At 40.1% G+C, this 26,919-nt stretch overlaps 2 protein-coding genes and 1 long non-coding RNA gene across 11 annotated transcripts in view; 2 read left to right on the forward strand and 1 right to left on the reverse strand.

Moving 5' to 3' along the window:
* The window catches only part of LOC142158420 (uncharacterized), a 53,444-nt gene extending 38,892 nt beyond the window's left edge, over positions 1-14,552 (reverse strand). For 2 of the 3 annotated variants that reach the window (XR_012692777.1, XR_012692775.1), the window contains exon 1: positions 14,349-14,552. This is a non-coding gene — a long non-coding RNA (uncharacterized LOC142158420). The remainder of the gene's footprint in view (positions 1-14,348) is intronic. The other variant, XR_012692776.1, reaches the window with a different exon arrangement.
* The window catches only part of LOC142158404 (leukotriene B4 receptor 1-like), a 315,057-nt gene extending 291,397 nt beyond the window's left edge, over positions 1-23,660 (forward strand). For all 3 annotated transcript variants that reach the window (XM_075212323.1, XM_075212332.1, XM_075212340.1), the window contains exon 3: positions 23,574-23,660. The gene's annotated coding sequence lies outside the window, so the exon portion shown is untranslated. The remainder of the gene's footprint in view (positions 1-23,573) is intronic.
* Positions 2,824-26,919, forward strand: part of ADCY4 (adenylate cyclase 4) — a 58,235-nt gene continuing 34,139 nt past the window's right edge. The window contains exons 1-2 of one of the 5 annotated variants that reach the window (XM_075212293.1): positions 2,824-2,911; positions 18,982-19,348. In XM_075212293.1, coding sequence (XP_075068394.1) covers positions 19,166-19,348 — 183 coding nt within the window. In that variant the 5' untranslated portion in view covers positions 2,824-2,911; positions 18,982-19,165. Of the gene's footprint in view, positions 2,912-4,006; positions 4,031-4,630; positions 4,820-14,718; positions 14,804-18,981; positions 19,349-26,919 lie in introns of those variants that run through there. The other 4 variants (XM_075212302.1, XM_075212270.1, XM_075212277.1 and 1 more) reach the window with 4 other exon arrangements.

A 26,919-nucleotide genomic window follows, 5' to 3' on the forward strand; every position in this document is an offset into this window, starting at 1 on the left:
AATGAGTGCTGGCAGGGGAAGCGGCAGTGATGCACAACAGGCGTGTACTGATCACACACAATGACAGGAAGGACATAAGAGTCCACATGCCCCACTCCCTGCTGCAACATCGGAGGACGGGTGGGGGGGTGGATTCTGAAATATCATTTCATGTTTTCTTTCACAAACACATTTTCTAGCTCTTGAAGCCCAGTTAGTATCACTTCTAAACAGAAAAAAAATCACTTCATAAAGAATGAAAATCATTACTCCTACATGATCCCTACTAAACACATACATGAAAGACCAATGTCTTTCCTATTAGCAACAAACTGGCTCATGCCATCATTGTTAAACAATAAAGATATGTAGGGGTCATCTTTCTGCTACTGCAATACTGGCCATGTGATGCGCTGCAAACACCACTGGCGCTACTGGTACCGAAGGATTAAACTACTCAGTTGAATAAAGGACTAATCACATTTACATGCAGAGTTCAGAAACAGACCCTGAATAGGAGGTTTCTCTATAGAGCTGGCACATTATAAATGACGCCAATTATCCCACTATTGTTCTGCGGATACCAAGCTTGGCACACTAATAGCAGCTTGCACAATTAGTGTCCATACCCTCCCCACCACAGATCGTTGTCTGATGTTCTTTTAAACAGGAAAGAACCTCTCCACCCTGCAGTATGCTTTAATCCTTGTGAAAGAATGTCAGAGGTCAGCTCCCACCTTGAGAGGGAGAGTGTGGAATCAGATGGGGAATATTTTAAAAGTTCTGAAATAAAGTCTTCACTGCTAATCAAGCATTTCAAACATTATTTTAAAGTGGAACTATATTTAAGCAGCCAAAAAACATCCAACCCACCATGGCTTCCACATAAGATATGGTTAAAGCAATTACCTTGATCGATGTAATGAGCGTTAAGTTGATCACACATATGTAGCATTAGTGGTGCTATATAAATAACTGATGATAATTATGATACACCAATAACTGCAAAGAATGCTAATATAAGCTTTTATGTAGCCCCAAAATTATTGGCATACACAAGAACCATCAGTCCAACATGTGATCCATCTGTTGACCCAAAGTGCAAAATTGGGACCTGCCTAGTTTGGTCACCCAGGTGTGATTAAATTGGACAGTGATCCTGTCACTTAGGTTGCTAGTCAAGAATGCCCAATGTATGCCCAGCATTAGACATGGAAAGCAGAGATTTGAATGGTTACTTAGTTATTTCATTACCAAAACAATTTGAGGCAGCTAAACCACAGTATCAAGACACACTGTATAAAAGTATCTGAAAATTCAACAATACCTATCAGAATAAATGAAAAGGTATTAACTAACTATTGAGAGACTTGTGGTTACAGTCATTAATTTAAAAAATAAATGTTTCCCCTATATTCTGTCATCCCTTTCAGCATCTGTAGTTATATACCACCCACCCACCCACTGTAGACCTCCTTGTGCCCTCTTCTGTCCCTGCACCATACAGTTATCACTGTTCCTATATTCATTAGCAGATTTAGCATACAAAGAATTCTGGGAAACTTCTCAGGTCTCCGTGTGGAGGGACTTTAATTAGTGACAATTCCAGCAGTGAAAGAATAGAAAAGCAAACTCCCATTGCGAGAGGAATGAAACAGAAATGGCAGGGACATAGGTGACCATGAGCTTTTTGTTCAGCTAGACTGGTGTGATAGAATTTCACATACTATTTAGAGAATTAAAGCATTATCTATTGCATATAAATCAAGTCTATGCAGTCTGTAAAAAATAAAAGGAGTCAAGTATAATAAAAAAAAAAAACAATTATCAGCATATTTGATAGATTCCATATATAATATGTATGAAAATGGACTATTGTTGCAGCAAAACATTTTCTAAATAGTACGTTTATTATACATTATTTATTGCCATTTTGTTTTGTTTATGTCTTATGCCCATTTAAAATGTATACAGTGCTTAGATCTTTAACTCCCTCTTGGAATGTACCTGGATGGGAAAAATATGTTTATGTTTTTTGTGGTTCTTATGCGTTTTTTATTTTTCTTATCTGAAACTTTTACATTTTGTAATCCTGGTACTTGGGTACTATGTCTGACATGTACTGTTGTGCTGTATGTACATCTGCTGTTATAAATAAAAAGTTTAAAAAAAAAAAAAATGTATACAGTGCTTAAATGTTTTTTAAACAAAATATTAAGGAAGAGAAATTGAATAGAAATATTTATTTTCATTTCCTGTATGTAGTGTAAAGGGGAAGGACACTTGGAAATAATACTGAATTCATTGTGGCATCAGGTAACCGAAGCAGCACAGGAAGTCAAGTCTGTCACGCATGTACCTTCCTCACTTTTTTTACCACACTTTAAAATACAGAATCTGTAAAAATACTTTGATACCTACATTTAGTTAACCAGTCACCCCCCCCCCAAAAAAAATCCATTTGTTTCCATGCAGAAAGTGGCTGATGTATGATTAGGGGGGAAAAAAATCAAGGAAATAATCCTGAGAATGCTGTCCTATTTCTGTGTGCAGGTTCCTGTGGTAGCTGCAAGGCAGCAGTAAAACATTACTAAGGTGAAGGAGTTAACTGCTCTCACCAAGGTTTTAAAATATCCTTTCTTCTCTGTGACTGCTCCTGTAATCTGTGGTAACCCAACACGCAGTTCCTTGTTGCCTCACCACAACTGCTGACCTTTTCAGGCATTCTTTCTGCCTTACAAAGGGTTAAAAATAGATACCGGAGAGGCGCTTTATTTCGTCTTCTTTAACGCAGTGACTGGTTTTACTTCATTCCACAGGCCTCTGGCTGTCAGGTGTGGGGCAGATGATCTTTCTGACACCCTCATGTAAGAGCTCAGAACCAGGCTGCCACTTCCACTGCTCAAACCCCTTCTTCCTGTGCAGGTGAAAGGTAAGTTTGTGATCAAGGAGCCTCCAGAAACAGCAAGTGAATTGTGGGAGAGTAGGCTGAATATCAAGGTTATCAAACCATAATATATAAAAGCGTATAAGATAGGAACTTGGGAGAAAGGCATTTCAGGGGACGAACAGAACATGGCATGAGGTAGCTATTAGGCATATAGAGGGGATCTGGGACTCAGTTGAGGGAATAATGACAGACAAACAAGTGAAACTGGAAGAATAAGATTTATCTGGTAAGTGTGAACAGACAAGCAGAGACAAGACGGGGAAGGAGGAAAGAAGAGAGAATAGGTGGAGAGATAACAGCAAGACAGGGAACTGTCGTCATTTTCCTTTGGGCTCATTTCCAAATTAAGCTGGTAATTAAATATCAGCACAGATAAATTGGCTCCATTACGTGGCGCTCTGCCACTACTGTCTCTTCAACACATGTCTGGGATCATCATCCTTCGCACCTCTGCCTGCATGTTCCAGGTATATAACATGCTCATACGTCTCTCACTCTGACATTCTCTTTACTCTTGCCTTGTCTATTTCTTACCTGTCTAATATTCCGCCAGCAGTCTCTCATCTGTCCCATGGAGCATTTTGTCTGATAAAATATTTTACTTACCTAAGCTTCTCTATCCACATAACTGTCTGCTTTCTCTCTAAGCCTCAGTGGTTCCTCATCTGCCTTTATGTCTCCTATTCGTGGCATCTAATTAAAATGAAATCAAATGCCCCAGATATGGAGATAATTATGGATTCCTTTTGAGGAGTCTGCACAGTATCACACCTTAATTACTTGGAAGCGCATGACCCGCCATTGCATTTTACAAGTGTCTTTTTTAACCATTTCCCTTACAAAAAGGCACAAAAAATGATTTCGTCAGTTTCACCGGCAACGAATGGGTTTTCTTACTGGCAATGCATTACTAACGCCACTGGGCATTCTGGCATGATGTCCTAGTGCCCATCCCAGCGGCACATCAGACTTGATACTGTGTGGACACAACACATCATAATTATTATTTGTGTGTTTGCATTGTACTACGCTAGTACATGTCTGGGACTGTTATCAGAACATTCTGCAGCACTGCTGGACTGGTGTTGTCCTTGTAATGAGGTTAGTACATTGAGAACAGAAAGGGCAGTATACATTAGTATGAGACTGGAGCTGAAAAGCTGATAAAACTACAACAGGAAAACAAATACAATTGGTGTGGATAGACCATTTCTTAGCATGCAAAAGTGGAATAGCAGAGGAAGGTGCTTGGCAGGATCTCATTCAGCACTAGAATAGATTGTGATTGTGAGACAGGAAGAACGGCGTCCGTTGGTACAAAAATAGCAGATTGGACTTCGAAACACTATGGAAGTACATCAGGCGTGCTGTGATTGCTGTGGGTTAGAACTGGAATAGCAGAGTTTTCTCCAGGACTGACAAGCAGAACCAGAGCAGGAAGAGTTAAAGGATACACAGGAAACCACAGGGTGGGTCAGACTTCAGACAACAAGAAACAAAGATGGAAAATACTAATAAACTCTGCTAATGACAACTAATTAGCTGTGGAAGGGAAGGGGGTGGTACTGGCAAGGCAAGGAAGGGAGGACAAAGAGACTGACAGGGACACACAAGCATAAGGGGTGAGACACACAGACAATATCAAGAGACATACAGGAAAGGAAATGAGAGTTGACACCCAGAGCAACGTGAGAGAGGTTTACAAGGCAGAAGGAGGGATGAGGGTTGGGGAGGGACCTGAGCTTTGAGGATTCAGTCTACAGGCAACCTGGAGGCAATCTCAGAAGAGAGGGAAGGAGAAGGGATAGTGTGAGACTGAAGCTGTTACCTAGCTGGAGAGAGAGGGACCAAGGTGATGCTGGGAGGACAGGGGCTGGCACCTCATTCTTGGTGAGAAGGTTTTGGGTGGGGAAGTGCTTTTGTCAACTAATGCTGAGAGTTCAATCCTCAATACTGATGCATTTGGGGCTCTGGTTTACTCATAATAGAATAACAGTTCATTAACTAATGTAGCACAAAGTCTTGACTACTAATTTGGGTAATGTTACTCCCCTGCTGAGGGAAGAGTTAAGGAACGATGCTGTCTGAGCAGGTGATGTCAACATATTCCAGCTTGTGGTTTGATGGTGGGGAAATAACAAGCAAGTTATGACTGTGGTGCGCTTTGATGTTATTCTAGATACAGATTCATAATGAAAGGTTTTGGCTTAGGAGAAATAAATATTACAGTGATGTTTGTGGAAATTGGAATACTGATGTGGAATAGTCATTAGCATTACTATTGGAATATGTAACTAGTAATAATGTCTTGTTATTTGAATTGTTCAATAATAATGCCCTAAAATGTTTCTGACAATTATGTATGTAGTATATGGTTTTGCTGAATAATAATTCAATACAGTTCTCTGGTAGTGAAATGTATTCACATCAATCCTTTGACACAGAAATAGTTAAGTATGATTAGTTTCGATACTTTGGTAATAGAGAAGATCATTCATGACATGGGGTGACTCATTAAATAGTTATGGTCCTTTTGTTTTCTATATTATTTTTGAGATATTATGTTTATTATCTTTATTTATATTGCGTCACCATATTACGCAGAGCTGTACAGAGAATATTTAATCATTCAGATCATTCCCTGCCCCATTGGAGCTTACAGTCTAAAGTCCCTGCCACACAAAAACAGTCACACACTAGGGTGTGTGGGAGGAAACCAGAGCACCCTGAGGAAACACACAAAGACACGGAGAGAGCATGTAAACTTCATACTGATAATAGGGGCCTGGTTGGAATAATCCCATGGACTCAGTGCTGAGAGGTAGCAATGCTAACCACTGTATGACCACACTCGTTAACATGATAGCTAGGTGCAGAATTGGCATATCCGAGTGTATTAAAGTATTATGTAGGGACTAAACATTTTGTAAAATAACTGAGTTGTTGGAAATAATCCTAGCAAAATATTAAGGAACAGATAATAAACTTTGTGAAAATAGTGGCAAAAATTAAAATGCATTTTACATTAATGGTGATAAAAGAAGATGATTCAATGCATTGAATGATTATTATAAGATATGGCAATTCTGGAGCTAAGTTTAAATGAAGGTGATAGAGTAAATGGGCCTGAAAAATGAATTAGTAGAAGAGGAGTAAATAACCTTAACCTAGTAATTTGTGTGAAATTGAACAGGAAGCCAAGGGATAGCTTGCAACAGGAATTAAACTGATAATATACGGGGTAATGCATTCCCTGATGTGAATTATATAGATATTAGGACTCACTATATAGTTAAGCGACCATATAAAAGCAGACATACAAACTCACTGATAAGCAATACATCAGAACTCGTTTATAGATAAATTAACATCACTGGTGTATTATATCATTATCTCTTCTGGGTGAGTTCTTCTACAACAGAATTAGACATTATGAAAACTGGTGCACAGATAACAGTAACTGTGCTGTAGCCCATAGCAGCCGATGAGATTCTTGCTTTCATATTGTAAAATGCTGTAAGACAAATGACAGAATCTGTCTGGTAACTGTGGGATACAGAACATGTTTACAGTTATCTGTGTATGAGTTTTCAGAAAGGTTTCCCAATTTATTTGGGGGTCTATGCAGCAATAAGATGTGGTGCCACTAAGTATGTATCGCTGCACATTGCAGTGATACATATTAATGTACCGCCTGAAAGCATCATGCCGGGGCTACTCTGGGAGCCCCAGTGAAGTGACCCCTGCGATCTACTTTTCCTATTTACTAGCAGCTTAGCGCTGCTGGTGATAGGAGGAAGTGCTGTGCACATGCACACAGCACTAACACTGTTTCAGATTCAGAATCCCATAGGAAATGACAGGTAACGCCATCCTGACAGGTTGTTACCTGTTTGCGCATTGCAAAGCTTATCAAAGCTTGATGCACTGCAAAACGTCGCAGTCCCCATAGTAATCTATGGGCACTGTGATACTGCATCGTATTTGCCTATATGGAGGAGATTTCTGTATATCCTAATTGTTTTCTAATGCAACACATAGGAACCGTAGCCTTCTAGTTTGTCTATGGGGAAAACTGCAAAAAGCATTTACTGTCGTCAAATGGGATACGTCACGTGTAGAAAACTATATCCGAATTTAAACAACTTATATTGTATATGGTGCTAAATGCCAATTAACATTTTGATGAAAGGAAATGATAATGCCACTTTTTCAGAAAATAACCAGTTGAAACAAACGTAGCCATAATGATTCCGGATCTATAGTAGCTTCTCCTGGCTGGTAAGGGAAGCCTTCTGCTCAATCTCTCAGCATATATGCGGGATCACTGCACCCTGCTGAATCATTCAATTACTGTGGCAGGATTCCCATTGCAAACAGAGGACGCTGATTACAGTCCAGTTACCCACTGCTTTAAAAAGCTCCCGTTAATTAGCATTTCTTTATGACGGCAAAAGCGAGCAAACAGGTATGGGGATGGAATCTACGGGGCCACAGGTGTAGTTGTGTTTGGCAGTGTCAGTGGGGGTAATTAGCCTAAAGCTACCGAGAGATAGCTGTAATATGAAAAGTAAGCTGGAACATTAAGAATAAATGCCTTAAGTTGTAAGCAATGAAGGGGAATAATGTGGACCTTTAACTAAAGCTGGCCAGCATGCTGTCTGCTTTATCCTTTAGAGAATGCAGGCATTAAACACTGCTTATAAAGTATGCTACAGTAATTCTCTAACTTGCATTAATCTGGGAATAGTAGAATCCACACTGTGTGATTAGTTTGCTAGTTTCCTAGGTAGCTGAAATACTTTCTACAGAGCCCAGTTTGCTAGAATCATACACAGAGATATTGCCAATACCAGCACAACAAGAACAATATTATGCTACATTATTTGAACTTTTTAAGATAAATCAGAACTATTTTTAACATTGTCCTAGAAGTATGGAGGTGTCTATAGCCATTTGTGATGTATACATTAATTAGCAATAACAGTTTCGCTGAGGATAACATATCTACTTTACATAAGCTGACTATTCAAAAAATTGATGAGGTCCTCACACAATTTGTTCCTAAAATCCACCCGACTTTTCCGATAGTAAGGACAAATGGACGCAGATACTTTCTTTTGCTCATGCAATTCAGACCTATGCTGTATTTTTATTAATCGCTGTGTTCAGAGAGTATGTCAGCGCTAATGTGTCAATAACTCAGCATTTGCACTGCTTGCTATGTAATGCAAAATACACAATGTATGGGTACCATGGGACTGAAATGTGCAGGTACACAAAGAACCCAGGGGGTATATTTACTAAACTGCGGGTTTGAAAAAGTGGAAATGTTGCCTATAGCAACCAATCAGATTATAGCTGTCAGTTTGTAGAATGTACTAAATAAATGACAGCTAGAATCTGATTGGTTGCTATAGGCAACATCTCCACTTTTTCAAACCCGCAGTTTAGTAAATCTAGCCCCATGTCTCACTAGCATAAGTCATGAAATTCACTCTAGAACTCCCATTGTTAACAAAAGATTAGGACTTGTTTTATTGAACACATTGGTTATCAGTTATACCACCTCCTTACTAATCTAACAGTATGCTATACTATACTCTCTCCTGCTAGCCTGCAGGCAGAACCGCATTACTCAACGTTGCTTGTTGAATTACCAAAACATATTTTTTATATAAGACCTTCTAAATAATGTGCTCTGTAAATAAATAACCAGCAACATAGTATTTGTAAGAGTACAGCAACTATTGTGGCACTGCTGTGGTTAAATAATGATTCTGCTCCCGCTTAACTGTAATATCTGTTACAATGATCTAGCATAGCAGTAACAAGCTTTATACACATCAAGAGTGAAGTGTTAGTGCTGGGACAGTTCTTTAATGAAGCTCTAGTTTCAGAATGATTCAACGATGCCAGTGACATCGCATTGCTTGTCGTCTGAATAACAAGATACTGCAATTAAATTATGAAAATGGTTTGGTAACGATGGCCTTGTACTGAAATGGTAACATGACAGCCTTGCTGTTGGGAATGCACTGCCTCTAATAACGATGATGAACAGTCCTGTAGCACTGTCTCTCAGTGACAGGGAAGAGTGGGCGCCCAGATCTCATTAGCGGTATAGTACCAGTGGACAGAGCCTGAATATATCCTCACACGCAACAAGAAACACACAGGACCTATGAAATGTCTGCAGGGCTACATACTGATGACGAAACATCTTTAGGGCCACATCTCATATTTTAAGCATATAGAACATTTAAAAAAAACTGGCATATTTGTTGCACCAAAAACAGTAGTGAGAATGGAAAAATGATAGAAATTTAAATGTACAATATACATTGTTGGCAGCATCAAGATTGCACATCCTTGAAACAGCAAAGTGAGATAGATGGGAGCATAACAAGTTATCTGGGGTTTGCTGCAGCTACTAAACATCTGTATTTGAACTGTCAGCCACCAATTAATAAGGCCATTTTTAGCCAGATTATTGGGGAGGCGGAGCTAAGCATTTTATTAATTTAGCAGGTGCTCTTTAGACTCAGAATCCTTAGTGTGACTCATCTGTCTGTATTGTCATTTCAAGAGGAGGTCAGCTGGTGAAAATGTTATTTTTAATGATGGGCATTTCACCTACGTGGCAACCCCATTTTGCAGACAAAAGTGGAAACTGTACCGCTACTACATATGTAAATATACCCACAACATTAGCTTTTCCATATAAACAGTCATTTCTGATACAAAAGGAACCTGGGGGTATATTTACTAAAGTGCAGGTTTGAAAAAGTGGAGATGTTGCCTATAGCAACCAATCAGAATCTAGCTGTCATTTTGTAGAATGTACTAAATCATCATTTATTTATATAGCACCAACATATTCCGTAGCGCTTTCTAGCTAGAATATGATTGGTTGCTATGGGCAACATCTCCACTTTTTCAAACCCGCAGTTTAGTAAATATACCCCCTGGTCTCTTCACCAATAATATTACAATAGTCTTTTGGGATATTTTTAAATGTTTTAACTTTACAAGTACAATTTATTTTGTGAATGCCTGGGATTCAAAACCTAAAAACCTGAAAAAGCGATGATAAGGATGATTTTTTATTTCTTTTTAGCAGAGGTAGCTGAGTGATACTAAGATAACTCAGCGATACTGGCCCAGAGCAGTAAGGGCAGGGGGCGGCTGGGCAGTAAGTGCACCACACTGGCTCATGAGCTGCGGCCCATCCCTAAAAGGTCGTTTTAGGTATAAATGTCGGGGGATGATTTATAAAAGGGCAAACACCATTCTGCTGGAATAAACCAGTGTAACTGCAGACGAAAGGGCATGTTTTCATTTTGCCCTATATATTAATGGGGTTATCACTGTTGGAAGAGCCTATTGATTAAGCAATGAGTCAGTACCATACTTGCTAACTCTCCCGAAGTGTCCGAGAGACTCCCGAATTCCGGGTAGGTCTCATGGAAGAGTAGAACATCTTCCCGCATCCTAGGGAAGTGAGCAGAATTAGAGCCACAATGGTCCCGCCCCCCCACTGTAAAATGACGAGTTCCCATTGTGACATCACAAGGGCAGGGCCTAAATGAAGCTATTCATCAAGCCCCGCCCCCTCCGTCCATACCCCCTTCGGAGACTCTAGGAAAGGATCTTCAAAAAGTTGGCAAATATGGTCAGTACATGTTCTAGTAATGCATTCCTTGGACGGTGATACCAGAACAGTAGCATAATTCTTAGAATATAGCATTATTTTTAATACAGCACTGTTAAATTTATTTTTTTTCAGAAAAAGTAAAGGTACTTGTTAATTATATGTAAACCATTGTAACTCACCAGAGCAGTGCCGCCTTTTCCAAATCCCCCACTACCAGACTCAAGTCAGTAAAAAAGTCATCAAACCAGACAGGAAGTAGATATTAATTAACAAGTGCCGGAAAAAAATGAATAATAAACTTAAATCATTTAAATAAGTTTGAGTTAAAAAATTAATTTGATAAATAGAATTTATATATTGTCTATATATCAAATATGGTATTGGTATTTTCAGGGCAGAAAAGGTCATTGCTGGGCCCCATAGCAAAATTTGGGGGTGAGGGGAGCCTAGTAATGCAGTCCATTCAGCCCCATCACCTACAGGCAGGGCCATCTTTTCCATTGGGCACGATGGGCAGGTGCCCGGGGGGCCAAAGGGCAAGGGGGCCCCATATGCAGGGCTCTTAATTAGAATAAATAATCCTGCAAAAGAAAAAAAACTGCAAATAAAACCTTCAAGGGTCACTGAGCAAGTACATCTATTTATCTCTATCTCATATATATATATATATATATATATATATATATATATATATATCTATATATGTAGGGGCCCCGATGCACTGCTTTGCCCGGGGGCCCATAATGTTGTTAAGATGGCCCTGCCTACAGGTGTTTTTGCTCTTTGATAAATATGTCCACTAGTATTTAAAAATCTAGAATCCTATTTGGCAATTTCTATACCTACATACACGAAGCCCCGCCGCATACAGCTGCATGCTTCCTCTAGGACCCAGGGTCTTAATGTGTGGTAGTACATGTACACAGCGCTGTAACTTATAATTTTATCACCTGGGGCAAGAAAGACAAATGCCGCCCCCTAGCCCTCAATTTTAACCAACTGAACCTAAAATATTCATAAAATGCGCCCCCCTTTAGCACTGCACCCTGGGCAGCCACCCCTATTACACAGCCCTAGTTACAGCCTGCATGAAACCTCCAGGGATGTCCTCCAAGTCCTGGGGTAGTTGTCTGCTCAATATAACGTTATGTTAGTAAAGAATGAATTAGCAAAGGATAAAATTAAGCAGAAAAACAAGGCTGAAGTCAGCTTCTTATTCATGCTCCACCTTATTCAGAAAACTTTATTTTTAAAGGATTAAATGAAGTTGGATCACTGATTTTACATTATATTAACACTAAAGGGTGTCCCTTACACAATAGCAATAGTAACACAAAATAGGGCACAAAATAGGGCATGAAATCAGGGGGCAAAGTGTAGCTTTGCAAGGGTTAAATTTGAAAGTGGAAATCAACACAGGGTGGTCAGTGACATGCAAGCCACGAAATGAAAGACATGAAATCAGGTGGCAAAGTGGGCACAGATAGCAATTTTATCATTTTGAATAAGTAGCCCATGGAGTGCACAGAGTTTAATGTCCATTAGGGGCAAGATCCTCCCCTGTGGTGAGGTAAGGGAAAGGGAAGGGGGTCGAATGGATGCTACGAGGTGGTGTAGACTCTGGTGGGGGGTTGAGACCTCCCTAAGTGACAGCTAGGATCTGGTAGTTTCTCAATTCTTAGCTATCTGTCCTTTTCTTTCACTATTTTATTTTGAGGACATGCTTTTTTTTTTAGTAATGTTTACATACATTTAGGGGCATATTCAATTGACGGCGAGATCGCCGAAAATCCTGCGCTCCAAAAATATTACCGTTAATACGGTAATTTACTCGCTGGATTTCAGCTCGCAGCTCAGGGAGCTGCGAGCTGAAATCCAGCGAGATATTACCGTACTAACGGTTTTCCCGCGCAGGATTACCGTAATAACGTTAATATTTTTTGAGCACGGGATTTTCGGCGATCCCGCCGTCAATTGAATATGCCCCTTAAAGTTTATTTTCATTTCCTGAAAGTAAATGGTATACGGGTGGTATTATAGATTGGTGTCGGGGTTGTTGTAATGCAGAGTATTGTGTTTGGGGATGTTGTTTCTTTGGGGGGAATTCAATATCCCCCAAAGTACCGCCGCGTTATAGATATTACCGTTATTACGGTATTATTAACCCGGCTTTCTGCTTGCAGCTCAGGGAGCTATGAGCAAAAAGCCGGCGTCAGAACTACCGTAATAACGGTAATCACGTGCAGTATTACCATAATAATAGTACTTCGGGGGAATTGAATTCCCCCCTTTGATGTATATAGCTATCTTATTTGTGAAGTGATGCAGTAGTTTTTGTGGAGGGATTGCATACTTGCCTACTCTCCCGGAATTTCCGGGAGGCTCCTGAATTTCGGGGAGTCCTCCCAGACTCCCAGAAGAGCAGGCAAACCTCCCGAACCCTGTAAAATGCCGAAATTTAGGGCACTGAATACGTCACATGATCTGCACTCCGGTCTCCCGGAGTACAGATTTAAAAAGTAGGCAAGTATGGATTGTAGGAGAATTGGGTGTTATGATAATGTGAATATTTACCCTTTGATGTTGTATATAGTCTATTTTATTTTGGACAAAGTGATATGGGATTTATGTTTGTTGCATTTTTTAATAAAAAAAAACATCAACCCTTGCAAAACTATAGCTACTTAATTAAATTCATGAAATTGCCATCTGTGCCCACTTTGCCACCTGATTTCATGCCTAAAACGATGTTGGGCCAGGCTAAAGACAAGTATTTTTTTATGCAACGGACCACTCTGTGTTGATTCCCACTATCAAATGTGTTGCCCAATAGCATTTAACCATTGCAAAGCTACAGCTACTTATTCAAAATGATTAAATATGGTGACTGTGCCCACTTTGCTACCTGATTCCATGCCCTATTCCATGTTAGACCAGGTGAAATTCTAGTGCGATTTGTGTAAGGGACACCCTTTAGTGTTAATTTCATGTGAAATCAGTGATCCAACTTCATTTAATCCTTTAAAAATAAGCTTTTCTGAATAAGAAGCTGGCCGAAAACTAAGCTAACTTTAGCCTTGTGCAGAAGATATATTTTGAAAACCTGCAAATACATAAGGAGTGGTCAGGGCCGTAACTAGGGCTGTGTGACATGTGCAATCGCCCAGGCCGCAACGCTGAAGGGGGGCGCAATTTAGGAATATTTTAGGTTCATTTGGCTAAAATGGAGGGCTAGGGGGGCGGCATTTGTCTTTCTCGCCCCAGGCGCAAGAATTCTAAGTTGCGGCTCTGGGAGTGGCTCATTAAAAATGTACTCATGTGAGGTGAGAGGATAGTTGTAATAAGTGCGTACATGAGGGGATAATTAGAATAAATGAATACACATTAGGATAAGTTGGTAAACTTTTACTATAACGGGGAACGTATAAAAAACCGCCAAAACTTGAGAAACCCCGTTCTTATAAACACAATAATTGGATTTGGCTTTTCAACACCTCTAGGACAGTTCAAATCGTACAGCAAATGAAGCATGGCAGGCATAGGACGACACACAACTGACAGAGCAAATTAGCAGCTAAGGCTACAGACGCGGATATACGCTTGGACTGTCTGACAGGCATCTCAGTGGAGAGAGTTAGGGGTCTACAAACAGTCTAATGAGAATAAAACCCCTGGGAGACGCAGGAGTGTACGAGTCAGAGAACAGAGAGCCTTTGATCGCTCCCAGCGTTATCTCAGCACCCCTCCCTCATTATTTCTCACCAGCTCCTCTCCAAACACGCTGGAGTCTCAGATCAAAGTTCCCTTCCGTTCTTGTGTCTCTAGGTACTCGGCTGTGCGTAAAACCAGCCCCTTTCCCTGTAAATCACGATCTGTGCCCCCGCTTCCTCCCAGGCACACAACATTGCCCCGGCCAAACAAATTATGGTTAGTTAATCTTTGCAGCGCACTGAAGTATGGGCGGGATCAGCGTGTGTTGTCAATGATCCTCGAACTTTGTCTTATCACGCACTGAACTGTCCACCCGGTTAAAGCTCAATTAGAGGAGGCAAAGAGCAGCCTGTTGCATAGCATGGACGAGAGAGGCTGCGCTGGTTAGGTGCACGGCAGGATCCAGGAGGCAGAGACCCCGCATGGAGGCGAGTATGTGAGGAAGGAGCAGTGGATAAAGCAGTTATTAGCAAATAAAGATTGAGGACTGAAGTGGTTCTTATGATGTGAGTGTGTCGCCAGTGTACCTATGTGAAAACTTCCTAATTTCCAATGTTTACTCTTATTTAATTCCTAAGATCTATCCCTTCCTTTATCAATAACTGTTTTTATTTGCGTATATGTTCAATTTAATTAAACAAGAGTTCATCAAATGTTTTAAAATAAGTTGTCAGTTTAATATGTCCCTTATACCTCTAAACACCACTTTATCGTGGGGCTCAGTAATAATCATTAGTTCATTTGTCTACAAGTACTTTGCTATAGATACATTTGGGCTAGAATTTTGTTCCAGATTCCTTAACCATTTTAATCACGTACCCAAAATATATCTACATTTTTGACATGTTTATCATGATGAGTATACATTGCGAGCAATTCTGTTTATATAAAATAAAATCCATTGTGGTTTTAGTATATATATTTTTCTCATACATGGAGGCCTATTTATGATTGTCTTTTTTTCATGAAAATCCCCCGAAGACAGAGTCACAAATTGAAGTAATGTGCACATTTATTAACAGTACATCGCTATCTGCTGCTTTGCATTTCTCTTCGAACTGTAGAGTAGTCCCCATGGATGTCTATGAAGACTGCTCTATTCCGCAATGTAACAAGTTCCGAAAATCAGAACTTGTTCCCGTTAATGTACGCCAACTCAGGATGGTGTACCTTACCATGGGGCACATTTATCATTAATCGGCAAAAGTAAGAAATAGTTATCAATCCTTATCGCAAGGATAAGGATTGAACTATTTCTCAAATTTATTAAAAAGGAATCACAGAAACAGCAGTTCCGATAAACTGCTGTTTCTGTGATAGAAAAAATCACACTTACCCCCCTCTTCGGATGCGCTGTCTCAGGATCTCTTCGTTCCTCTTCTTCCTTCAATTGCGCATGTGCAGTGCACATGCGCACAAAGTCCCCGCTCTGTCTCTGCAACTATCGTTGCAGAGAGAGCGCGGTGAGTGACAGGGAGGGATCATGTGGTCCCTCCACACATGCGCTGTCCAGCTCTGCTCTTCGGAGCAGAGCTGACAGCAGTGGATTTCTTCAATTCTGATAATGTACGCCAGCTTCAGCTGGCGGTAATTATCAAGACAAGTTCCCGAAAAAAAAATATTTCGGGACTTGTTCGATTGCGCCCAGAGCAGTCACCATTCTGTTGAATGGTGACTGCTCACAAAAACGATCAGGAGTGCAAAGCAGCAGATATCCATGATATCTGCTGCGATGCACCTTTAATAAATTTGCGGAGGGCACATCGGGACCTTAATTCCACGGTAAGTGCACAATAGTGCACTACCGTGATTTGTTAAATATGCCCCCATATGTGTTACTTCCCAGCTGAACAGCACATGTGTAGAGGGATCATGTGATCCCTCCCTCTCATATGCAGCAGGGGGGGTTCTGGGTCTCCAGAAACCCCTCCCCTTCGCTAACGAAGTGCCCCACATAGCAGGCACTGTACTATATAGCAGCCGCGGTGCTGTCAAAGAAGCGTCCGCGGCGGTGCTGTATACAGCACCGCCATGGACACTTCTTTGACAGCGCCGCGGCTGCTATATAGTACAGTGCTGCCGAAACGCCGGCGCATATGCAGCAGTGCTCTCGTTTTTTTTTGTTTGTTTTGGGGGTTTTTTGTATGTGGGGGAAACCCCCACCCCCCTAAAAATCCTGCGTGCGCCCCTGTGCAGCATCACCTCCTCAGATTTGTTTGTGCGCATGCCTGAGGTTTTCTAACAGGACATGCGCACATGGGGTTTCAAGACTGCTATGGATCACACAGCAGTCTTCGGGAAAGAAGACACAGTGAAAAGGTGAGTTTGAACTTCGCAAGAACAGCAGTTATTCGTGACTGCTGTTCCTGTTGAAGTTTTGTAATAAATATGCACAATATTTCAATCCTTATTTTTGCAATGAGGATTGAAATGCATCATGTATAAACTGCGGTTGGCAATAAATAGGGGCCATAATGAAGTAATTCATTATTTTGAGTTAATTTGAAAAGACTAAAATATATGTTGCATCTGTCAGAGGTACCACAGGCTAAATTACTGTTACCTAGGATAGCCCCCACATTGGGTTTCCCAGTGCTTTTCTATTAAAATTTATGCTACATCTATATTAAATGCTTTGAAGGTAATGGTCGACTATAAACATTTAATGCACTTTAAATGGATAACTAATGGAGTTATAAGCCGTAAACAAAGTGAAGGATAATGAGGGGAGATACCATAGCATGTAGAGGTTGGTACTGTAATTCACAATGTAGCCTTAAATGAGGATTAGTGCTCATGGTTTGGTGAAACAATGATAGTAGAGACATGTGAATACCTTCTGTTTTAAAAATGTTATTACTGTAATTTATTTGCAATAGAGAGATTTTTTTTTTTTCGGGCTCACCTCTCACTAACTTTAATGGATAGAAATATCTGAGGCCACTCATGACTAGAGATGTCTTATCTGGCTACCGAAAGTTTCTTGTACCGATTCGACGAATAGATCCTAAAATGTTATATGTTTATACACAGTAGTTGTTACTTGATTTAAATGCCAGGAAAACAATCCCTTATCTATTTAAATGATTTTAAAAACAACACTTTTTAGGTCTGAATATGACTTATCTTTTATCAGTACAAGGATGTGCTAGTTTGAGTTGAATTTTAAAAGGTTGGGGGGTATTCAATTGTTAGCGTTAATGGGAAAAAACGAGCGCTCAAAAAATATTACCGTTTATACGGTAATATTGCGTGAGAAAAGCGTTAATATGGTAGTTTACTCGCGGAATTTCAGCTCGCCGCTCAGGGAGCAGCGAGCTGAAATTCCGCGAGTAATTACCGTGTTAATGCCAAGATTTTTTGAGCGCTCGTTTTTTCCCGTTAACGCTAACAATTGAATAGCCCTGAGTCTGTCTGAAGTAGCCCTTGTAGTACACATACCACGGTTAGAACCCATAGTTTAGTAGAAAAGTCAGACAATCGTGATATAAAGTTCGGTAACTTCATAAATGTCATCCCTCACTTTATTTTTGGTGGCCAATACAGTAAATCAATTCTAGGGGTAAATGTATGAACCATCCGTTTCTGCAAGTCGCTGGAAATTGACGATTGTGCAGGGGAAATTTGCAAAGTCGCAATTTCCGGCGACTTGCAGAAACCAATGGTTCATACATTTACCCCCTAGGGTCTTAATCCTGCCTTTTAATTAATCTATGCATCGTGTGACCCAGAACTAGAAAATGGTTCCAAGCTACAGATTTTGAGCTGTTACAGATGAGTGAATCTGCAAATCCTCAAGTTCTGTTTTTGTTTAGCCATTCTGCAGCATGGCCATATGGCAACAGTATTTGTATTGAATGGAATTTCTAGTCTATAAATAGAGCTGGGGTGACAATGGTTAATTGGATTTGTTCTGTGGTGTAGTGGAGGCCTAATGGGGGGCAAACCTGAGCTGAACAAGAGCAATAGCGGCAATGTGGGTGAAACATTTAATGGCGAATTCTGTTAGTTAAACTTGAATGCCCAAATAATGACTGAGACGAGCATTCAGCAGAATATTTTTCATCTCCATTAACAGTTAGAAGAGGAAATAAGATGAGTTAAGGTTTTTGTGGGGATTGAAATGGGGGGACTGCGGCAGGTGGTAATAAAAATTTAGAAGGTCCCCTACCCCCCCCCCTCCCCTTGATCCCCCCTCACCCCTCTTCTCCCTTGTAATATAAAATGTATGTTTTTCTGTTTTCTTTGTTCTATGTAACCAAAAGGAAAAACTTTAATAAAATCATTATTGTAAAAAATTTAGAAGGTGTGTATATATATATATATATGTTGTTAGTTGAAAATAGAATAAAGCATAAGAATTGAACCCTGACAAAATCTGGTGTGTGAGGGGCGGGCAGTGACTGGATATATTACACGTTTTATTGTGCTCCTATGCAGAAAAGAAATGCAGGAAAACCTGTTTTTGATATTTTGTTACACACTGGAGTTTTTTATTGGCTAGGTGGCGCCCACATGTTGTAAAGGATGTGTAGAGAAACAGAAACACTAGATAAGAGAATGGTCAGCAAACACGCTCATTAGTCTACCAATAAGGCATTAAGTGGTGGGGTGTATTTAGAAAATAGGTAGGAGAAGAAAATTTGGATTGTTTTCTAAACCACTAATTTTCTTTCCTTTTTAGATCTTGTTTTGTTGGGCAGATTGTGAATGAAATAGTCTCACAACATCATGTTCTATCTATGGAGGTCGTACACCTTTGTTCCGGGACATTTGTGATGGACCCTGAATTATGTTCCATGCTCTTATACCAGTTCTATCCTGCACCAACTTCTTCCAGGAGCAAAAGACACAGCTAGTTAATACAGATGCCAGAGAACAGCAGGGCTCACTTGGGCCCTAATCTACTACGATGTAACAGCGAAAAGGAAGGTGTTTTCTATGAGTCGTACTATCGTCTGCGTCAGCAGTATCCTGTAATCCTGCTCCTGCTGCTCATCGTTCTGGCAATATGCTGTGCGCTCATAGCCGTCACCTTCTGCACCGGCCGGGTGAGTCAAGTATTCGCTTTGAATGCCCAGTATTACATTGCCATAGACTTGCATTGTGCAAAGCAGATAGTCATATTCTTATATTGTTACACCTATAGATGCCAATATCAGCTAAGGTTTATTTTTGAAGAGATTATGCAGAGCTCACATCTTTTTAGAGAAATATCCTTTTTGAATATCCACAAACATCTTTTATTAAATTCATTGTGAGCTGTTGAGTGTCTCCTATGTGTGTTTAACATTCCAGGGGGTAAATGTATCAAGCTGAGAGTTTTCCGGCGGGTTTGAAATGTGGAGATGTTGCCTATAGCAACCAGTCAGATTCTAGCTGTCATTTTGTAGAATGTACAAAATAAATGATAGCTAGAATCTGATTGGTTTTTCCAACCCGCCAGAAAACTCTCAGCTTGATACTAATTGTTAATTTACATCATCATAAATTGTTATTTAACAGAATACAATATGCATAATTTATATTTATTTAAAAAAAAATGTCTTAACACTTTCAGTGCCTTCACTATAAATTCTACTGAGCTGAAACAGGAGAAGACAAAGGCTGTCAGCTATGGTTTAATATACAGTTTAGCACATATACATATATTTATTGTGTTTTAATAATCAGTTGATTGTATTATCGTTGAAAAAACTACCTACATTTTGATGCTGTATTTGTTCTCTACTGGTGCTGGTGGATTTTCACTTTTCACTGTGCTGCTTGCAACAGATATCTTTGCTCTCACAAATTAGCTAATGGTTTACCTATAGTCAAGTCAGCCTGAGCCAGACTACTTGCCCTGAGTTCACCGGATGGTGGCTGCTGCATGAGCTGACTTTCAAGTAATGATTAATAGACAGACTGTGAAATGCATTTATTCTCCTGATCGGAACCGTTGCACAGTTGCCATGCACAGGGTTATAACACAATGGGGCTGTTACAACTGCCAGAATCATGTTATACAGTATGTAATAATGGATTTCACGGAAGCTTGGGCACAAGGACACTGTTCTTATGGTTCTGATTAGATGTATTGCTGAGAAGATGGAGCTAGAAGACAAATGGGGACCAGCTGACGTGTGATGGAGGCTACTGGCCATTTGAACATAATCATTTGTAACACATTGGGTTATTATATGCTGGTTGTTATTAGAAATGATGCTATGACTCCTGTCAATGTGCATCACCACACATCTGAATTTTGTTGCACAACTTGCAAATTGTTTGTTTATGAAAACATTGCTGCTTAAATATATTTTAGGTCAATTTGTCCATATCTGTCTTCAATGATAAATCTGGGAAAGATTCTACCATCTCAACTAGATTGGTTCTAAATTTGATTTGCACAGCATGGGCCTATGGCTCCTAAAGTCAGCAAGCTTGTTGATCTAGTGCATGTGACCCATCATAAGTGGGTGATTGTGTACCTTCCGATAACAACTGTACATAACTTTGTCTACATAGCTGGCAGGTTTGTTGACAAAATGACAATTGGATGCCTTTATCATGAAGTGAGGGGCTGGAAGTTAGTAAGTACTGTTTACAAACTGAGTAATTGTTAGCAATGTCAAACACTGTGAAGAACCTTCTAAAAACACTGCCTGGTACTCCGAAAGTTGAACTGTGAGTTACGCACAGTCTTGGGGAGGAAAATAGTTAACAATATTGCTATATGTTTTAGAGCATGTGCAAGTCTTAATGTAATTATTATGCCAACATGCTAAAAACACACACTATTATATTTTATATATGCCTACTCCCCCTTAAAGTCCGGGAGACTCCCGAATTTCAGAGAGCCCTCCGGGACTCCTGGGAGAGCAGAGCACCCTCTTGCATCCTATTCACGTAACTTGATTTGCATCATCATAGCCTCAACCCTGCTATTCAATACTGGAAATCACGACCTTGTGCGGTGCAGACTGTCATGACGCAAATCACGTCACCACACCCACCGCACTTGCCACTTGGGTTTCTGATCTCAGAGGGGAGATCATAAAAGTAGGCAGAGTGCTCTTTGTTAAAGAGTTTAGCTGAGCTGTTGCTTCTCATTGGTGGTGAAGTTTTTCTTTTAGCTCCTCTGTTACTTTGAAAATAGTCCCAGCTTAATTGGTAGGTACAAAGTGCTGACGGCCCCAGTACATCTGCCAGATAGGCTTTGTGACACCACGTATAAGTAGGATGCCGAAAGCTCTTGGTCTTTGCTTGCGACTTCCTATTGGCCTGTGTGGTCACACACCCATAGGTTTTGGAAGCAGCACCAGGCTATGCTGTTCCTTTGCTACAGTAATTCTAGAGCCTTGGAGAGACTGTGTAAGTGTGCTGCTCCGGGCCTCCACTAAAGGGAAGGTGCTGCTCTGTTAGATCTTAACGCCTAGGTTCCCAAACTGAGCACCGCGGCTCACAGGAGTGCCATGGATAGGAAGAGGGAAAAAAATAAACCAACTTCTCAATCTGGTGGTGCCCAGGGCCCAGCATCCTCCTCGCTTCTCCCTGAATGTCGAGCGTGACGTCATCACGCCCGACATTGTTAATTTTTTTTTATTTTTTTTTCTCTTTCTGGCCGTGGCAGGATGCAGAGGGGGGCAGAGCGAAGATGCAGAGGGGGGCAGAGCGAAGATGCAGAGGGGGCAGAGCGAAGATGCAAGTATTTCTGTTCTGACCTAAATACTTATTACGTTTTTTGACCCAGCTACTTATAAAATGGGACTGCTCGGTAATTATTTTGGAGGGGTGCCTTGAAAAAATTAGGGAGACTCTAAGGGTGCCTCGAACTGCAAAAGTTTGGGAATCACTGCCTTAATGTTTAACCCAGAGTGTTCATTTAAATCTGGCTTCAGTATACCTAATGGAAAGTGCTCACCTTATTTGCTTGCCAGGAAATGGTGGTATTTTTCCCCTTGTTTTTCTCTGAAAATGTTATTTCCAGCTCAAACATTGCAAAGTAGGGAAAAAACTCACAAATGTTGCTCTAAAACTAGTTTTGCATTGTTCCTGCCCAATTTATAGCTAGCATTGTTCTTATAAATGCCATCTAGTGTGTATAGTTGTCTTGGATAAAGAAGACACTTGTACTTTAATTTGGAATTGCTTGTTTGCGATTCACCTGAATCAAAAAGAGTTAAAATTGTTTTCCGTAACCAATTCTCTTTGTTTAGCGTTCAAAAGGAAAGGAGAGATCACTTTGTGGCCTCTGCATACTTCACGTGACATGTTTGTTCTAGTCTTTTCTTCAACTATAGATTGTTTGGTTTGGAATTCCTTTTCCCTGTTTGTATGGCACAGAGTTTTCAAAAATAGCTGTTCTGTGGCTGGTAATGTGCTGTAGAGTAAGAGAACTTTATGAAATCACTGTTAATGTTCAACTGTGTTTTCGGCTGGTCTCCATAAACACCTGAACATTCACAATCAGATGGAGATTAATATCAGTATTTTGTGCCCACAAATTAATTGCAAAAAAATTTGGTCTGAAATCTGGTTGTCAAAACCACAGCGTATTTGGGCACCTTATGATAACTGAAACTGAATGTTCCAAGCAGTCTTCTCAGGCTGGTTTCAATGATGAGATCTAGTGTGACTCAACACCCCCCCCCCCCCTCCACTGCTTATTTGATCTATGGATTCAGGAATTAAATTAGCATGCAGTGTATACTCAGTGGGTCAGACTACATCTGGCCTGCACATAGAAATCACAAGCCTATCCTGAGCAATAGTGATTACACAATTAAATATAATGAAGCATTTATAAACATTTGTACTAGGCTATTATTGCTAAGGCTAAGTTATTGATCAACCAGGTCAAGGTTGTTGCACATAAATATCTCTGCAATTTTTAAAGTAGCGTTTGCAGCACTCTTTTGGTTACTGGTGTAAAAAAAAAAAATAAAAAAAAAAATACAACAATCTATATAATTCAGCCTAGTAACCGTTTATATATCTTGCACCAGACCAGGGAGTATGCAACAGATTTACTTTGTGTGGTATCCACGACTAGATTGAAGTCCTGCCTATCCTCTGAAACCACTAATTACATAAGACCTAAGCTGGGTACACATTATTGAAAATTACTTCAGATGCGATTTTTGTAACGATTTTACCAACGACTGAAAGTCCCAATGATCATGCAGATCCAAGTGTACAATTTACCTGCACATCTGTTATCTTCATTTCTCCTAACCATCTGCTGAAAAGATTGTGACCCTATACTCTGTATAGATATCTACTTACGCTCAGGGCCGGATTAACCCGAGGTCTAACTGGGCTACAGCCCAGGGGCCTCAGGCATCCAGGGGGCCCTTATCAGAACTCAGCAGCATTATTGATGGGGCCAGATCAATGCTGCTTAGCTCTGTCACTGTTGTCCTTCCACTGCGCTCAGTAATCTCCATACTGAGGAGATCTTGTGAAAGTGTCACTAGATCTCCTCAGTAAGGAGCTTCCAGCGCGCCATGGAAGGACAACAGTGACAGGAGAAGGTAAGCGCTGTGTGGGGTGGGTGGCGGCGGGTGGCTAACAGGGGGGGGCCTCACGGGAGAATGTGGGCCCCTTAGCCTAGGGGCCTCCATTCCCTTAAACCGGCCCTGCTTACGCTGCTGGTCGTGAGTGCATCCACAGTTCCACATTTGTCCGACATTGTTCCATCATTGTTCATGATTTATAGGAAGTTTATAAAACCAAATCAAACGATACATTGTGTTTTGGTGTCCTAAAACATGCTTGTGGGGGCATATACCCTCTTGCGATATCTGACCAAACATTCGTTTTTCGTGTGATCTGCACAATAATTGCATTAGTGTGTAACCAGATTTATTATGTGTAGGGTAATTTACTTTCTGAGAGTGCTAGGTTGTTGTTGTTTTTTGTTTTTTTGTTTTTGTAAATGTTTTATCTTTATTTCTCTCTTTTCTTTCTTCTTCTATATTTATTGATTGTTCCTCTCTAATATTAGTAATATTTCATACAAATGAGAAGATTTAAAAAGAATGATACTGTCCATCAGTGTACTTTTATTTTATTTGTTTTTTACAGAGGGTTAGACAAATAGTTCTTTGATGCGTTAGTGATAACATTGTGATTTTATGGGGGGTATGACTTGCTCACTTGATGGCATTTATAAAGTCTGAAGCTTTTAGTTGTGCTTTGGTGAGTTAACTGTAATCCTTCTATTCACCAATTTTCCATACATTTTGAGTAAAACATACATACTTGTTTGCCAAAGATAACCTTATTTCTCTGCATATTAATATAGTGCTCCAATTTTATACCATCTGTGTGAACACAGGTCACAAATAGCATAATATTGAGGGCAGGAATGCAAAGAGGATGACATATAATGAAGTTTACATAGGAATCAACACCAAATCAAACAATATTTCAAGCTCCTATTAGAGTTGGTCCTCTAGTAACAATAAAATCTTGGACACCCTTGCTAACAGGAGTAGGGATCTATAGCTTTATATTTCTTTCTGTCTATATGTCAGGGTTTAAAATAGGTACACTATTTAACTGACCACAAACTGTACAGAGAACAAAAGTTTCAAATAGTACGTAGGGCACAGGGCACACCAAAACTGTAAAGGAGACCTGGCAGATAAAGTGCACCATCAAAGCCTAATAATGTTTCCGAGAGCTCCATGAATAACTATTGCCCACTGGTGGGGGCCTGCTGCAGAGTCCACAGCGGCTGCAGCCAGTCACTAGTTTATTTGAAGCAGGACTGGAAGGCTGAATGGGACCGAGCTGCCTTTTTTAGAGCGACCAAATCAGCCCACTAATAAGCTGGCCACACTGGCTGTAAGATTGCAGCAGATATCTGGCATTTGGCTTGAAACTTCAGCATGTGGTGTCTGATGATGTTAGAAATGAAAATTGATAAGATCATTTTCAGGAATGGCGGAAAAGGCAATAGAAAGCGAACGTCTATGTGTGCAGACATCACACCACACTAACAGGCTGTTATGAAGTCAGTGACCCAGCTACTCGAATACTGAGATGAACAGCGGAGTTTCTTTTGATTTAACTATCTGTGTTAATCAAATGTTGATATATGTTAATTGAATGATGATCCTGTTGTTCAACGCTTTAATCTTTATATATGCAAAGTTATCCAGAGAACCCTCTTACCATCTGCGCATTCTATCCAAAGAAAAGTCCCAGCTGTAGAATTGTCTGCCTGGAATGCTCAATTAACTGACTGGTTATCTAGGGATCACTTATACGTAGATGCATTGGGGCGTAATTCTGAAATAAAATATTGGAACATAGTGAATCGATAACACAAATAATAAGAATGCCCCATGTGAGTGGTGTTAAAGTATAATAAAAAAAATATTTATTTTTTGCTCTGTTTACATGTTCGATAGAGTATATACATACATTTTTTTTATTAATTATAGCCATGCATTTTATTTTTACCAGGAGTAAAATACACTATTACAAGAGTGATTTTCAAGGGCTTCAGTCAGAAATTTTAGGTTTTTACTAATGAAGCAGCTATATCCATATCTGGTACTTAACCCTGTGTTTTGATCAGCATTGATTACTATATAGATATACTTTGAACACTATAGAGTGGAAAATCTGTATAGCTGTGTAGTATTTAGCACAAAATATTCTTCTCTTCTCTATAGCATTCAATACAGATGTAGGGTCTGAGTCATTAAGGCACTGAGCGCATTGTGCAGTTGTTCTCAACGGCACGTAAATCGGCTCTGCATACTTCCGGAGTCAGCAAGGAGCGGATCTCAAGATACGTGTGGTGTTGACTATGGGTGTAGGTTCACTCTACTCTACTAGACCAGAAACTGCAGGATGCGTACAATACGTATGTGGAATATGAAATCTCAAAAGAACGCACAGGAAAAAAAATCAATTAATGTTACCTGTCAATAATCTAGTCATCTATGATTAGAAATGGAAAATGTGTAAAAAAAAAAAAAAATTATATATTTTTTTTTTCCGTTGAAAAACATTAGGGTTAGGCTGTCCTTAATATCTACTGTACATAAAATACATTTATACAGTTGGTCCTGATTGCAGACACATGTCATAGCATGCATACGATACTGACTCAGGACTTAGACTAGACCCCTAGCTGGTGCAAGAGATACGGCAGAAAAGCAAGAAATGTCATTCCAACGTGGCTGCATCCGCTTGAGTTTGGCACGCCCACATTGTGAGTACGGGTACACACCCCTTCCCCGCCCTGTTCACTCCCCGAAATTGTACACTGTCATAACTGTCATTTGCTTTGGCATACGCAGTGGACTTCCTTTCGTTGACGGACGAGTGTCTTTGTTCTGGGCATGCGCAGAAGAAAATTGCGTACGATGCGCACAAAAAGATACGTCCCTTAATGACTCAGCCCCGTACTGTATATGTCTATATAGCTGTACTGAATACTACAATGAAGAGCATATATCTATCCCTACGTAGCAATATAACTATATTTAGAAAATAGATACATTTAGAAATCCTACCTAATTGTGGGTCTTCATTGCTAAGGAAATATACTGAATTGTGATTGGTTCATATTAGTAACCAATCAAAGATGATCAAGTTTGAACGTTCAGTTTTTCAT

Source organism: Mixophyes fleayi, chromosome 1, assembly GCF_038048845.1.
Source record: "Mixophyes fleayi isolate aMixFle1 chromosome 1, aMixFle1.hap1, whole genome shotgun sequence".
Lineage (NCBI taxonomy): Eukaryota > Metazoa > Chordata > Amphibia > Anura > Limnodynastidae > Mixophyes > Mixophyes fleayi.